Below are 17257 nucleotides of genomic sequence, written 5' to 3' on the forward strand. Positions count from 1 at the left end.
TATTTGTATGCCACATCACTGTTTAAAGATTGGAGCTTAATTTGCCATGATCTGATTTCAAATCAATCAATCAATCAATTAAATTTTATTTATATAGCGCCAAATCATAACAAGTTATCTCATGACACTTTACATATAGAGTTGGTCAAAACCAGACTCTAAGCCAATTTACAGAAACCCAACAGAATCCTCCAGGAGCAAACACTTGTGACTGGTGACAGTGGAGAGGAAAAACTTCCCTTTAAAAGGCAGAAACCTCGAGCAGACCCAGACTCCTTTAACCCCAACTGCCTTGACCAGTTGGGGTTAAAGAGAGAGAGTAAAGGAGGAGAAAAGAGAGAGCGATAGAGACAGAGAGAGATTGGGGGAGAGAGGGAGAAGAGGGGAAGTAGGGGGAGACACATGGATGCAGTGGATGCACAGGTAACTGAACTAGAACATCTATGGAACTATATAATAAACACTATCATAACTGTATGGATAAGTGAGTGATGACGATGAAGGAGGAGAGAGGCAGGACCACAGCAGCAGGTCCAGAGAGGATCCAGGGAAAACCTGTGATGATCCAGATTTAACAACAAAGACTACAGCAGGACGCCTCTGTTTGGTAAATGCTTAATTCTTTATCTTCTTATCATGGGACAAAACTGTGGATTAAAGATGACAGTTGGAAGCAAAGTGTGAGAGTAGCTGAAGTCTGAGGCACAAAACACATACGTTATGATAGAAGAGAGAAACAACAGACACGGGCTCAGTGTGTGGATGAGCAGGTCCAGATGCAGCTTTCATCACAGATCTGACACTGTGTTTGATAGAGGACTGTTGTCTTTAAAAATGTACGAGGAGGTGGTGCAGGTGTAGGACGTGGACAGGGTTGTGAACACGGCTCCCCCGGTGTGTGCACACCGCCGCGCACAGAGGGTGACCTCATCACTTCGCTCATAGTCTCAGGGGAGTTGAGGACGCATCTCATCTCATCAATAATGGACGGTCACATGGACACAGAATCACAAGCCCCAGACAGGCGTGGTGTCTGCCTCATGGGGTGGGGGGGGGTGGGCAGTCCTGTCAGAACTGAAAGCCACGCCCAAGATCTGCAAAGCACACATAGTACAAAGCTCATTGTTTCCACATATTTGTTTTATTATATCAAGTGTTTTTCTTCAAACTAAATCTCATTGATAATTATTTTAACAGTCACTCAAAATAACACCGTGTCTTATAATCGTGCTGAATCAGCTGATAGTTTGCATTATTACTCTGTTAGCTTAGCTCTGTTTTTGGACAGAAAACAGCGAAAGTAAAACCACAAAATGCCTCCGTTTTCTGTCCAGTTTGTGTTGTCGGTAGCTGAACTAAAGATCTGTTTGGAATTGAACAAAGTCAGAACTGACACAGTTTAGTCTGAACCGTAAATCAACAAACAACAACTTAGCCAAGATAACAACATCCCATAGTAACTTTATACCTTCATAAAACTCAGAATCAAACTCACCCGTGTAGAAGAAACTCTGATATTTCAGTATCAAACCCCATTCTTTTCATTCACAGCTGTATCCAGAGGAGAAAACAAAAGTGCTTCAACTTTTATCACCAACTCACTTTCACACACTAATAAAAGTTGTTTCTTAGTGGTTCTCATCCCTTCTGATTAATCTAAAAACTCTAATGAGTGAAAATAGAAATATTACATTCAGCTACCTCAAATGCAACAGTGAGTCTGCGAGTGTTGGTTTATTGCAATTAAATATTTTGCAACAGTAAAACACAATGCGGCTTTTAAACTCTTTTCAAACATATCCAAATGTAATATTTTTTAATTTTTATAAGAAGAAAAATGCATCTTTCATACACATATAAATACAAAGTGCAAACACAAACTATATGTAGGATGTAAGATGGTTTTTTAAATTATTTTTGTTTCAAAAAAGTTAATAAGGAAACAACCTACTAACTAAAAACTAAATAACACTGATGGTTAGAACTATAAACTATAGAAAAGTCACATAAATTAACTATTTTAGATAAATTCTGTTGAAGAGTAGTGTCATTTTGCCTGAAGTTGTATGTGTCAGATGGCCACAACATGGACACATAAAACTGAAAGGGTTGTGGATGTTTCTATTGCCGATTATTTTTCACTTTTCCAACTCATACACAACCACTGTATGCACATGTGTGTAGAAAGAAAGAAATCTATTAATAAAACATGAAAAAGCAATCACTGCGTACCATCTATATCAGTCCATGTCAGCATCTGAAAGAGTGAAACTAAATTAATAATGATTCTTTTACTAAATAATGATATGGTTGATAATTATCAGCCAGACGTCCATATAGATTTATTTTTGTATTTGTTGATATTTTCTCAGACACTGACTTTCTTCCTTCACTTCCTTCTGGAGAATAGATCTAATGGCCAAAAAGGTGAATGTCTGTGCATTAAGGAGCACATGACCGACATTAAAGGGTTAATGCAGGGCAGCTAAAGTGCAGAGTGAAACATGAACAGATCTGTTGTTCCTCAGAGACATGAACTGACAACATGCATTATCACAACGGCTGTGTGTGTGAAGGGGTGGATGGATTTTATTATCCATCGTCTGTCGTGTGTAGATGGTTTTAGAAGTTGAGTCTCGGGGCCTAATAGACGGAGCAATTACATTAAGTGACCTTACAGACACACACTTCAATTACACTCACATATAGTATCAGCAGCAGCAGACTGCAGGATAGACTGCCCCCTGCTGTTACATAGGAGTACTTGAAATTTCACCAAATGAACCAGAGGATACCGACAACCAAGGATAATTATATTGATTACAATGTACAGACAGTGTATAGTTTTTAAAAATGTAGACAAGTCACAGTTTTTTCTGATGATTGAAAAATATCTGGTTGAAAATCAAGCCTTCAATGTGCTGTTCAGTTGTGGTTTTACCGCAAAGAATAAAAATCAAGAAACAGTATGAATATGTGCTGACAGCTGGAAGTCACATATACACATTATGTTCGATTTCATAGCAGGCAGCAACTTAGTTCTGGTGTGTCGACCGGAAGTGTCTGTGCATAAATAAATCCTTTAATTGCAGCACTTCAGATGTGTATCTGCGTTATATCACACGCAACATCGCCACAACATATGGCAGCATTAGTGACACAAACATGCTACAATGAACTTTGAATGAGTTTACACCTCTTCTGTTCTAAGCACAGTGTAGGCATTTAATTGTATTTTATTTTAATTTGTGTTTGGGTGGAGTTTGGGATTATGCCCATTTCCTATGGGAATATTTTATAAAATGGTGGCATGTTTATGAAATTAGACTGGGAGAGATTTTCTTGACAATTTCCACAATTTTTTTATGCACAGCAAAAAAAAGAATCACACACAAAATACAAACAACACAATTAGGCTTTTAAATACTTGTACATAACACCTGGGGAGCCGATAAGGCGGGGGTCAACATGACAAATTCATAGGACCCAGTAGTTGAGGGGGCCCAGTGGATATAGACGTTGTGGAAATTTCATCTCAGATCCACTGCATAAGAGAGTTGTACAAGTCGGGAGGCAAACATTGAAAGAATGTTAAGTTCGGTTTTCGTTTTCACGGTATCGTAAGTAACATTGTTTATGGACCGTACCCCCACGTACACACACACACACACACACACACACACACACACCCACACACACACACACACACACCCCAGACATTTGATCAGAATGTCTGTGTACGGCCTCTTTTTTTGTTGCAAAATAGGGAATCCCGGATGAGCCCCCATTTTTGTACTCGTGCAGTAAATAAATCATATGATGTAGAAAAAGGAGAGTAATCAGCGATCTGTCACATCAGCACTGATTGGATGATTGTTGTCTGGTGAACTAAATGAACCAAAAATGAGGATGAAGGAGGTGAGGAAGATTAACAAAAAGACTGACTACCTTTTTGTTAAGACATTTCCTACTGTCACGTCTTTGATCGTTGGTATTGTTTTGTGATGGATTTATCAGCCACTGGGTTCCTGCACTCATGGCCTTCTGACCTTTCCTTGTCCCCTTCTTACACTTTGATGACATTTTATTTCATTAGTTTCCTGTTTTGACAGCGCGGTGCACCCCCATCCACCTTTTATAACCCTGATTTCTATCTCTGTCTCACTCTTTGTGTTGCAAATTCCATGCTATGTTCTCCCCACCATTTTGGTCACCTATATAAATGCTACCTCTTTGATGAATTCAGGGTTGGTTCTTCCTCAGGAAAGCCCACAATATACCAGTATATTTCACTGAATACACACATTATGCAGGGCAGACTTAAAACAGAATGAACAATTCAGTAAGTGTTAGACATGATGAAATGATAATTATAGTATAGTTTGTAGTATGCTGTCATTATTTTTAGTGCAATTCACAGAGCCAAGTCCCACACCTGGATTTAACTAAGCAAAATATTCCTCTCCTTACATTGTATAATTGCTGCAGTGATTAATATGTTTCAGTTCTTTACCCTTTAACTGATGTAGTGAGGAGCTTCTCATTTCTTAAATAACCATTGGTTTCTAGAGAGTACAAAGACTGGACCCAAACAGCCACTGGTGCCCAAAACCATCTACTGATCTAAACTGTTTAATACCTATTGATCCACTAATCCTATCAATACATGTTAAAAACTGGTGTAAAATGCAGTTTATCATCATTTCATGGTCATCAGATATGACCCATTTGGACGTTCAGAGGCTCCGTAGTGAACATGGAAACACCGTCATCTTCTGCAGCATTGATTCACCAGTAAAACCCATGGAGTTGGATCAAAGACAGAGGATGGACATACTTGGTTTTATGTTCAGTTATTGACATATTTTGCTGAAAAGTCACTTTTCTTCAGTTCTTTTTTTCAATTTTGATATTATAACTGTTGAGTTATTTCTGAGCTTTAACGAACATTTACATGATCAACGGATTAAATGTAGGAAAATACCTAATTTACACTGAGAAAACGCTAAATACAGAGGATAGTGTTATAATAAATGTTATAATAAATAGTGATAAATCACTTAAGAAAGCTTAAATAGAGAGAAAAATTAATTTCGGAACTGACACCAAAGTAGCACTGGGTCTTTATGGGTTAATGGAAGATGGTCTGATGAGTCCAGAGTTACCCTGTTCCAGAGTGATGGTCCATCAGGTGGATGAAGTGACTACCCATCATGCTTAGTGCCTACAGTGAAAGCCTGTGGGGGCAGGTTTTATGATCTAGGGTTTGTTCAGCTGTTCAGGTCTAGATTCACCATATTGTGTCAAAAACATTTTGGAGATAAATATTGTGATCTTGCATTAGCTTGTTGAAATGATGCCACGGTGAATGTTTGCCCTAATCAACTAACGGTTAAATAAGCCTATGGCTGAATATTAGAATGGGAGAGTGAATCCCTAATTACAGTTATGTAAGTCTGGCACTGAGGAGAGGATGTTATGGACTGAAACGTGTTCACTGTGCTCTGTAGTACAGTTTTTCTCTGTTTTGTATCAAAAAGAGACATAAAAACTCACTCTACTGTCCTCTGGTTGCTCTTCCAGTCCTCCTTTGCTATATTGTAATTTTGACATTTGTTCAACAATAATTGCCACTAGAAAGGACATCTTTAAATTAATGAATTGAATGTAATGAAGGACATCTAAGTGTAAGTAGTTGTGAAAATCAAGCTGAACAACACAGAGTCAAACAGAGACGGAGATGGAGGCAAAGACTTATTTCCATGGCAACAGTGTTTCTCTCACATACTGCACGTGTTGAGAGCTGAAAATACACACAGTGATGAAACACGCTCTGTCTCCATGGATACCGCTCACGTCACATGGTAACAAGAGAGGAAGCTGCATCATCATCACAGACACAGAGACTGTTTAAAGCTCTGTATTGTTGTTGTTTACATAGACTGGACAGCATTGAAATAAGACTGTGTGTGTGTGTGTCTGTGTGTATCCTGTAAGTGATGCTATGTTTCTTCAGACCGAAGTAAGGTAGTTAGCTGAAGTCATGAAGAAGTCATAAAAAAGTACAGGAATAAACCAGATGTAGAGGTCCAGAACAAACGGACAGCTAGTATACTTTGGGGGTTTTTTGGCAGCAGAAACATGAATAAATAAAAGCTATGAAAACTCTGGGTACATTTATCCTCAAATGCAGCATCTTGGTGAATTGTTTTTTCATGGGTTAGCTCTGTCTCCTCAAAGCAGGAGGGTGTTGGATCCAGTCCCAGTAGTGCTATGTCTTTCAGCTTTTTTCAGGTCAGACGGTGTATCTGTGTGTATTTCCTCGGTTTATTTGACACTATAAATTCCCTATAGATGTAAATGATGGCTTTAAAAGGAAAATATGTTTGTGTCGGTATATTTCCCTGCAGAGATATATATTTTTTATTTTCTTCTTCTTTTGTTGTGTTTGCAACAATTCTGAGCATCAGTCTTTGCATCTTCAACCAACAACGTAACACTCAAAATAAAATCTGAGTGACTCTGGTTCACTCTGCTTTCTCTGTTACTACAGAACTCATAGTGTGTAGCAGTTCTGCTTGAGAAACCTAACTCTGGGCAAAGCATAAATGGGGTTACACTCAGTTTGTCACCTCTGTATAACACACAAACAGGGTTAATGTGGTATATCCCTGTAGAACATTTACATATACTACATTGTGCAATGATGCATTTGTGATTAAGAACATAACCACTGTGAAACAATCAAAAAATAGTGTTTTATTTACAACGTTTCTGCTCTTTTTGCACAGAGGTTGGTATTAATGATTAGATTAGATTAGATTAGATTAGATTAGATTAGATCAGATTAGATTAGATTAGACTCGTGGCCAAAATTTTGTTCATGACACAAATAGATTCTTTGCGTAAATGTGATTTATTTGTCATCAAATTTCTTTGAAACCTGTAATATACTATATTGCCCAAAGTATTTGCTCACCTGTCTTGACTCATATGAATTTAAGTGACATCCCATTCCTAGTCTATGGGGTTCAATATGACGTTGATCCACCCTTTGCAGCTATAACAGCTTCAATTCTTTTGGGAAGGCTCTAGAGTCCAGTGGCGGTGTGCTTTACACCACTGCATCTGGTGCTTTGCATTGCACTTGGTGATGTATGGCTTGGATACAACTGCTCGGCCATGGAAACCCATTCCATGAAGCTCTCTGCGCACTGTTCTTGAGCTAATCTGAAGACCACATGAAGTTTGGAGGTCTGTAGCGATTGACTCTGCAGAAAGTTGGCGACCTCTTCGCACTATGTGCCTCAGCATCCGCTGACCCCGCTCCGTCAGTTTACGTGGCCTACCACTTCGTGGCTGAGTTGCTGTCATTCCCAAACACTTCCACTTTCTTATAATACAGCTGACAGTTGACTGTGGAATATTAAGGAGCGAGGAAATTTCACGACTGGATTTGTTGCACAGGTGGCATCCTATCACAATTTCACGCTGGAATTCACTGAGCTCCTGAGAGCGACCCATTCTTTCACAAATGTTTGTAAAAGCAGTCTGCATGCCTAGGTGCTTGATTTTATACACCTGTGGCCATGGAAGTGATTGGAACACCTGATTCTGATTATTTGGAGAGGTAAGCCAATACTTTTGGCAATATAGTGTACGTCTAATTGTTTTTCAGTGTACCACAGAAACATGTGAAAACAAGAAAAGCACTCAGAGAGCACAGACCTCCGCCAAGGCAAATCAGTGGGCCCCTATGGCCCCCCCCACCCCCGATCACCACCAAAATTTAATCATTTTTTCCTTGTGCCAGTATCAACATTTCCTGAAAATTTCATGAAAATCCGTCCATAACTTTTTGAGGTATCTTGCTAACAAACAAACAAACCCGCAAACAAACCCGCACGTACACAAACACACAAAGTAAAGCGATCACAATACCTCCTGGCAGGGGTAAAAGACATTAGGCAGCAGATTTTGCGACATAAAAATTTGTGTCATTCCTACTAGGGTAATTTAGATTGGATATCCTTATAAACTGACCCGTTAAACTCAAACAGGTGATATTAGCATTTGAACAGTGCTGTACTAAGCCATAAAGAGCCATTTGAGACATGCTTGACTTCATGCTCAGCATCTGAAGTGTGTATGGTTCTACCTCATCAAACCCCTGAGGTCAGTAGTTCATCACTAAATGAGCTTCTAAGTTTATCTAAAACTCTGTGTAATGGATCACCTCCAATAAATAAAACCAATTTTAATTTTCTCTTGTTCTGTCTCCATCTTTAGGGAGTCTTAGCTAATGCAAATCACTGAACCAACCTCTTTAATCACCTTATTGATCCTTTTTGATTCAGTGATACTACAGTGATACTGACCCCTAGTGGAGGTTGGAAGAGCTGAAGTTCTCTGACAAAAAATTTAAAAAAAATATAAAAGCTGGTTTGGTGATTTTAATATCCTTAATGTCAGTAATTATCAGAATAAATGTCAAATTCTTATGTTTTGAATCTGTAGACTGATTTGTGTGCCTTCTCCTCCCCCTTCTGCAGGTCATACACTGATTTATAAGCCTGGATTTGATGTTTCAGGTGCAGCTTCATTACACAAACACATAATAAACATGAGTAAAATGGGGTAAGACACCTTTAATTAACCCATAAAGACCCAAACATCCATCACCGACCAAAGGCATCTACTGATCTAAACTGTTTTATACCTGGTGATCCACTAATCCTATCAATACATGTAAATAACTGATGTAAAATGCAATTTTTCATCTTTTTCATAGTCATCAAATATGACCTATTTGGACATTCCGAGGCTCTGTAGTTACCATTGGAAACACCGTCATCTTCTACAACATTGACTCACCAGTAAAACCCATGGAGCTGGATCAATGACAGTGGATGGAGACACTGGGTTTATGTTCAGTCAATGATATATTTTACTGAAAAAGTCACTTTTTCTGCAGTTTTCTCTGCTTTTGATATAGTAGCCTTCAACTTTAATCTGAGTTTTTATGAACAGCTACATGATCAGTGAATTAGATACAGCAAAATATCTGATTTATACCGACGAAATCCAAAATACAGACAGTAATATTAGAAATAAATGGTGATAAATCACTTAAGAAGGGTTAGATATAGAGAAAATTTCATTTGGGAACTGGCATAAAAGTACCACTATGTCTTTATGGGTTAACAATCTCTACATTTTCCATCAACACAGAGATAAACAAAGCAGAGTTTAGAAAATATACACTTTAAAAGCCTCAGTTTTTGTGCCATAAAATACCATTTACATGTGAATAAGATGCACAAACTTAGTGAAAAATATCAGTTTTGCACAATAGCTGCATCCTGTTTCCTTCATTGTAGAATATGATCTTAACCTGTTGTCAGAAGTTTAAAAACACAATCCAGTGAATTCAAGGACATTCACAGGTTTATACAATAAAATACTATAACATCAGAGTTTATTTGGTCGTTAATTACTTTAAACAACAAACAAAAACAACATATCCATTGTTCCATATACAATGTAACTGTAAGGGTTTAGGCTAAAGTTAAGACTTATTTTGCCTAACCCGATTTACAATTAACACAATGTTTCAACATGAAAACAGACAAACCAAAAGCATTTCAGTGTACTCATTGCTAAATATACAACAGCAGAGACTACATATTTCATTTAATTCAGGTAAATCATGTCCTTACCTCAACTACCACTATTGATCCTAGTCTTTTAACCCTTTCATGCATAGTGGTCATTACAGTGGACAGCTATTATATAGTCATGGATTTTGTTGTTTTCGTTCCATATCAGCCAACACAGTGGACACTTATGCATCATCCCGTTCACTGCAATTCATACCATTACTGTAACTTTACTGTTCTTGATAAACGTGATCTGCAGTGACATATTTGAGTATAAATTAATTGCTTGTTATTGATATTATTTTTTGCATACTATCTCCATAAAGTGAGTAATGACTAGTATTAGAGTATGTTAAAAATGTGAGAAAACATCAGATTGGCAGCATTAAAAATGTTTTTATTTCAGAGTTTACACACAATATATCATTAAATACATGTTTCCTTGCTTCAAAAATTAAACGCATGGTGTCCAGCTGAGTGGATAATTTTGCAACTCCAAGAAAAAAACAAAAGGTTCAGAAGAAAATTTTCAATTACACTGGTTTTGTCATGCCTAAAGAGGAATAAAATCACTCAGGAAATAAAATTTGGATTAAGGTTCTCATAATTCATGCATGAAAGGGTTAAACAAGTATTTTCTTTAGTCAATCCTGAGCTCTATATTTATGAATAATAGTTAATTTGTACATCTTTTGAAAAGTTTTAATTGTTTTAGACTGTTTTAATCGATCTCCCAGGCCATTCCAAAGATTAATCCCTTTAACAGAAATACATCTACTTTTTTATTTGTTCTTGCTTTAGCTAAACCAAACAATTAATGCAGAATGAATCTTTTACAGATTGTCATCAGTGCATTTGTTGTCTTGCTGAAATTAGAACTGAACTGCTGATTTAATGGGATGTTGTTTTGTTTTTCACTTTTCCTTCTGTTTATCTTCTAATGATAAATGCGTTCTTTTCAGTGCGACGTGAAGTGAATTCTTATTTTCTTATTTTACTGTCTCTGGTGTTTTTGTACTTGACCCATTGGCTTTGTGATTCCCTCTCCACGGGAATCCTCCGATTGGGTGAGAGCCGAGCATCGCTGCGTCTTCAGGGCAGCATCTCCTCAGCCTCCAACCCCCCCTGTCTCCTAGCAACAGGCCAAGGCTCTGTTAAAGGAGCCTGGATTAAATGGAGGTCATAAAAGATGAGAGGATGAGTGGAGGCATGCGGTATTAGCAAGTATTGATCTGCAGAAGGTGAATAGAAGGAGAGGGAAAGGTGACAAATGGAAAAGGGAGAGTAGGAACTGGGACACGGAGATGGGAAAGATGGGGGAGGGGGCGCTAGTTCATTAGGAGGGTGAGTGATTTATGGAAACTTAGACATACAAAGATGGACAAGAGCATGGAAAGATGGATAAATGCAGGAGGGATTGAGTTCTCTTTTGGATTCCGTCAACATAAAACACACATTTCAGAATACTGTCCAAATTGCTCGTATTTACTGCAGACGTTCATATAATGGGATGTATGATCATAACAACATAAACAGCAAGCATATACACTACATTGCGGTCATGTGATGTCTCTAGATGATGCAGACGAACTGAATGCAAGAGCAGCTGAGCAGAAATGATAGAGTAAATGAGCCATATTTTTCTAAGTATTCACATAGGTCTGGGCAAAGTGGTCTAAAACATGATCACTATATACATTTTTACATCAGTCAGCATCGATTAAACAAATGACAAATTATGATTTCTTCTAGTTTTGCAGGCTGATTTTTTTTGTTTGTTTTAGTTCTAAAGTCAGATGGGTATTTTTGGTTTGATATTATGAGTAAAAGACACAACAAGATCCAACACATAATAGTGATAATACTTCGAATAAGGATACATATTTAACATATATCATCAGTTTTCAGCCAGGGTCAAAGTGCAGTATATTTATCTCTCCCATTTTTGGTTGGTTGACGTGCTTGTTTTTATACTGCATATATATTTACACTTTCTTTTAAACTGTTTTGCACTATGCACAAGAGAGCTGTCGCTTTTAATTTTGTTGTACATTTGTATAATGACAATAAAGGCATTCTATTCTATTCTAAAGTGACATAAACAAAAAGAACTTAAAAGAATCGAACAAGACGAGTCATAAAAACACGGCTATTGTCTCTAATTTTGTGATTTAGTGAAAGATGAAAACAACTTAAAAGATATTTATTAGTTGTTTTAACCCTTTCATGCATACTGGTCACTACAGTGGACAGCTATTCTACAGCTGTTCTCTTGTATTTTCATGGGTTTTGTTGTTTTAGTTTCATATCATCTAACACAAAACCATCACATACACTGCAATTCATACCATTACTGTAACTTTGCTGTTCTTTATTAACCTGATCTGCAGAAATATGTTTTAGTGTAAATCAATAGCTAATTGTTATTTAACCATAATTTAAAAGTTTTCGTAATCAAAAAGTTTTTTTTTTTCCATATTATCACCATGAAGTGAGTAATAACTAGTATTAGAGTATGTTCAAATGTTAGAAAACATCAGATTATCTGCATGAAAAATGGTTTTATTTCGTAGTTTTCACTTTCTGATGATGGGTTTTAAATACACGTTTTTTTGCCTCAAAAATTAAACGCAAAAATTTTTTGCCTCAAAAATTAAACCCAAAAAAAACGGACATTTTTGTAACTCCATGAAAAATATGTTGATTTAAAAAAAAAAAAAAAAATCAATTGCATTGTGTTTTTCATGCCTAAAGAGGAATAAAAGGACTGAGTAAAAAACTGAGGTTCTCATAATTCATGCATGAAAGGGTTAAACTCTTCCTTATGGTAAGACTGTGATAATGTGAATCAAGAAAACACTGAAATATTTTGTGGTTTAGCTGAGATAGAGACAAAAGTAAGTGTATATCATGATAATGCTGAATATTATGAGATAAAAATATATCACTATATCAAAAACTATTACTTCACCTCTCAGCATACATTTAGGTCAATATATATGATGGTTCTATGGAGCAAAAACACATCCATCCATTGTCTCAAAGATTTATTTAATCCCTTAGTAACTCTTCACACACCTGTTATACGGGAAATTTTGTATTTACAATTGTTATTGCAGAAGTAGTAATGAATAAATAAGAACAAATGAAGTTAAGCACTCAAAAACAAAACAAAAAAAAAGATAATAGACCAAACGCAAAAATAGACCAAATTTTAAAATTCATGTGAAAAACTGGAACGTAGAACTGCAGTGAGGTCATCAACTCACTGTAAAAGCAGCACAGATTAAACTATCACAGATTTTGACCTGAATGACCATAAGTTATGCAACACTTGAAACTTTCATATTGATGACACACTGTGCATCTGTGTGTTGATTGTGTGTCTGATTCTACATGTGTGGCAGAGGAAGCTAAAGACTGTAATAGGCTTAAGAGTGGCAGTGGAATGAGAAAGCAGCAGCTGTCGGCAGGCGTTAGACTGTGTGTGTGTGTGTGTGTGTGTGTGTGTGTGTGTGTGTGTGTGTGTGTGTGTGTGTGTGTATGTGTTGGATGATGGTGATAATAAGTGAATCAGACTGAAGTGGCCCAATGCCCTCAGACCGACTCAGCCTCATATGAAGCTGGTGTTCAGTAGCTGCAGCGATGTGAAAGAAAGATGAAGTGAGTCTGAACGTTTAGTAAAACCTGAATGTTTAACCTTTCGATATTGTTTTGTATTTCATCAACTTGAGCCATAAACACTAGGGTTGGGAATCTTAGTTGTAAGGCCGATACGATACACATCTCGATACAGCATTTCCGATCCGATGTATTAAAGATACATGTGGGGCACCTCACGATGCAATACGATTCACACTCAAATCACGATACAGAGTGATTAAGCACATTCTGATTTAACACATTCATTCTGGTAAAAAAAAAAAAAAAAAATCGTATATCGTAACTGAATTTACACCCAAAACAGAATCCTTCATCCTCCACTAGAAGTAGGTCAAATCAATGTGTAGAGAAAACAGAAATGTTGCAGATCACACAGATGTCAGTTTGCATCTTTGTGCCTTTGGTTTCTCATAGTTTGTGCTTCCCCTTTCTTGTTCATTTCTAGCTGCTTCTCTCTGTGGTTCTGGTTCTGTTTGGTCCTGATGTTCTGGACTCCATTCTGTCAACTGTTTGTACCGTGCAGTCTCTGTGCTATTTAGCCAGCCCAGTTCTGTCTGAGGTTTTTCTTCTGTGAAATAGGTTTTTCCTCCTCACCGTCACCTTGCTCTCACTCCTGAAGGATTTATTGGGTTTCCATGTTGTGTTTTTAAGGCCTTGAGACGATCATGTGTTATGATGTATAAGTACAGCTGAGCTGAATTAATGTTATCACATGTGTTCACTGAAAAAGGATTGGTAATTATCAAGGGAATCTTCTCTGTTGACCCATAAAGACCCAAACATCCACGACCGACTCATCTAAAATGTTTAATAATGCAATGTTGATCCACTAATCATATCAACACATTGAAATAATTCAGGAGAAACACAGTTTGTCATCTTTTCATGGTCATCAGATATGACCCATTTGGACATTCAGAGGCTCTGTAGTTACTGTGGAAACATTGTCATCTTCTGCAACATTGATTCACAAGTAAAACCCATGAAGTTGGATCAATGACAGTGGATGGACACACTCGGTTTATGTTCATTTAATTATATACAGGGTGGGGAAGCAAAATTTACAATGAACATTTAGTTGTTTTTTTCTCAGCAGGCACTACGTCAATTGTTTTGAAACCAAACATATATTGATGTCATAATCATACCTAACACTATTATCCATACCTTTTCAGAAACTTTTGCCCATATGAGTAATCAGGAAAGCAAACGTCAAAGAGTGTGTGATTTGCTGAATGCATTTGTCACACCAAAGGAGATTTCAAAAATAGTTGGTGTGTCCATAAAGACTGTTTATAATGTAAAGAAGAGAATGAATATGAGCAAAACTATTACAAGAAAGTCTGGAAGATACTATTAAAGAAGAATGGGAGAAGTTGTCACCCGAATATCTGAGGAACACTTGCGCAAGTTTCAGGAAGTGTGTGAAGGCAGTTATTGAGAAAGGAGGACACATAGAATAAAAACATTTTCTATTATGTCAATTTTCTTGTGGCAAATAAATTATCATGACTTTCAATAAACTAATTGGTCATACACTGTCTTTCAATCCCTGCCTCAAAATATTGTAAATTTTGCTTCCCCACCCTGTATTTTATTGAAAAACTCATTTTCTTTGATGCAATAGCCTTTGAATTTTCTCTGAGCTTTAACCCCTAAACAACCAAACACTCACTGGCAACCCAAATTATCTACTGATCTAAACTGTTTAATACCTGTTGATCCATTAATCATTTCAATACATGTAAATAACTGGTGTAAAATGCAGTTTGCCCTCTTTTCATGGTCATCAGATATGACCTATTTGGACGTTTAGAGGCTCCGTAGTGAATGTGGAAACACTGTCATCTTCTGCAACATTGATTCACCAGTAAAACCCATGGAGTTGGGTCAATGACAGTGGATGGACACACTGAGTTTATGTTCAGTTACTGATATATTTTGCTGAAAAAGTCACTTTATCGTCAGTTTTTTCTGTTTCTGATATAATAACCTTTGAATTTACTCTAAAATTTGATGAACACCTACATGATCAGTGAATTAAATATAGAAAAATACCTGATTTTTACTAAACAAATGCAATATGAAGAAGATAACATGACAATAAATGGTGATAAAGCACTTAAGAAAGGGTAAATATAGAAAAAAATTCATTTGCGAACTGCCACAAAAGTAGCTCTGGGTCTTTATGAATTAATGAACATCTACATGATCAGTGACTTAAATATGGGAAAATACCTGATTTTCATGGAATAATGCAAAATACAGAGAATAATGATATAATAAACGGTGATAATCACTTGGGAACGACAAAAAAATTATTTGGAAGTTGTGATGAAAATAGTTGGTGGGTCTTTAAGGGTTAAACTGTTCATATGTGTGAGTTATAAACCATCAGCCACTATGATAATCTGAGTGGAATCTGGGTTTCTCAGGCTGAATAGGAACAAATCACCGCAGCCTGGATGAAATCTGGCATGAATCCTGAGGAGACACTCAGCATTCATACACAGGTATTTGTTTATTTGTCCTCATACTGTTGGCCTCGTTACATTATACCAGGGCTGGACAAGTAGAATTAGTCTGGTGTGAACAGGGTTGTATTCACTGACCACTGGCGTTGAGCTTCATGTGGAACTCTGATGTCGACCTGCTCTCTGCTTTAAGCTGCTCAGCGCTGGCACTGACAGAGTTACAGGCTGAAGACAGAGCAGCTTCTAATTGGCCGACTCAATCTCCTCATCCCACGCTCACATAAACACACACTCTCTCTCTTTTCATTCCCACTGACTGTATCTCCTCCAATCCCTGCAGGGCCATGTGAGGCGAGCGACCAATAGCATGTCGGGGAGGGCGGAGCTAGGCGCCGTCGGCCAGCTCCAGGCAGAGATGCTGCATTTGGACCTCATCGACGGTGCTGACGGTTACCGCGCCGACAAAGAGTCCTCCAAGGCGTCCGCCGTAGCACCTCTGCCAGTCAGCAAAGACCCTGCCGCACCTGTTACCATGGATACCTACCGGCCCAAGAGACCCACGACCCTTAACCTGTTCCCGATCGTGCCACGCACACAGGTAGAGATGGACACACACTCACTCACACACTGACTGACTGACAGCTGAGACTGATTTCTGTTTTTCCTCCGTTTGTCCGAGTGTCAGTCTCCGTCCTCACATACAAATCAGATGTCGAAAACACAAATGTGGATGTAAAACCTGCATGACATCACCGCCGGATTTGCCACAATCGTCTCTGTGACAGGATGTGTTTACTGACAGAACAATAGCCTCAACTGTCGGGGTTTTTCTTTTTTTTTTCCATCGGTGCCCGTCTCTGTCTGTGGTGGACTGCTGCTGGAGCTCGTGACTGTGTGTGTTGGTGTTTCTCTATGTTTGTGAGGACCAGCAGTGAGAATCAAAGCAGGGGCTGAAACATTAGATATGATTTTAAGGTTAGGAGATAGACAATACATGTATTTGTCCATCCTCTATCACTGTCTGTTCATCTGAATGACAGTTATATCAGGTTGTCTTTCGATGTCAGGACCAAACCGTCGTTGTCCGGACATTTCTTTATTGCGTGGACATTTTGGCTTGTCCTCACAGCTGCGAAAGGTTGTTCACATGTTATAGTCTGTGTACGGAAATTCAGAGATTTATTTCTAAACTCTCCTTCGGTGCCAGAGGATAGTTGTGGAAAATATGTGAAAATGCTGTAGCTCTTTATTTAAACTGTTTTTCATCAGTTTCGTGCTCAGGATTTTCTGGGTGTGTCTGAAATCATGACTCAAAGACTGATTGCATAATTAGCCTGACCCTCCCCTCCTCCATCCTCCATGACTGTACCGTTAGACATAGTATGTTAGCATCAATCGTTATCTTAGCCAGGCATCGTCAGACTGCATCTTAAACAAGATCTGGTCTGGAACTTCTCATCT

The 17257-nt window shown here is 37.9% G+C and overlaps 1 protein-coding gene across 2 annotated transcripts in view; it reads left to right on the forward strand.

The window, feature by feature from the left end:
- mapk8ip1b (mitogen-activated protein kinase 8 interacting protein 1b) overlaps positions 1–17257 on the forward strand; it is a 120311-nt gene that overhangs the window by 58039 nt on the left and 45015 nt on the right. For both annotated transcript variants that reach the window (XM_030124141.1, XM_030124148.1), the window contains exon 3: positions 16137–16394. In XM_030124141.1, coding sequence (XP_029980001.1) covers positions 16137–16394 — 258 coding nt within the window. The remainder of the gene's footprint in view (positions 1–16136; positions 16395–17257) is intronic.

The sequence above is a fragment of the Sphaeramia orbicularis genome, chromosome 3, assembly GCF_902148855.1.
Source record: "Sphaeramia orbicularis chromosome 3, fSphaOr1.1, whole genome shotgun sequence".
In the NCBI taxonomy this organism is placed as follows: domain Eukaryota; kingdom Metazoa; phylum Chordata; class Actinopteri; order Kurtiformes; family Apogonidae; genus Sphaeramia; species Sphaeramia orbicularis.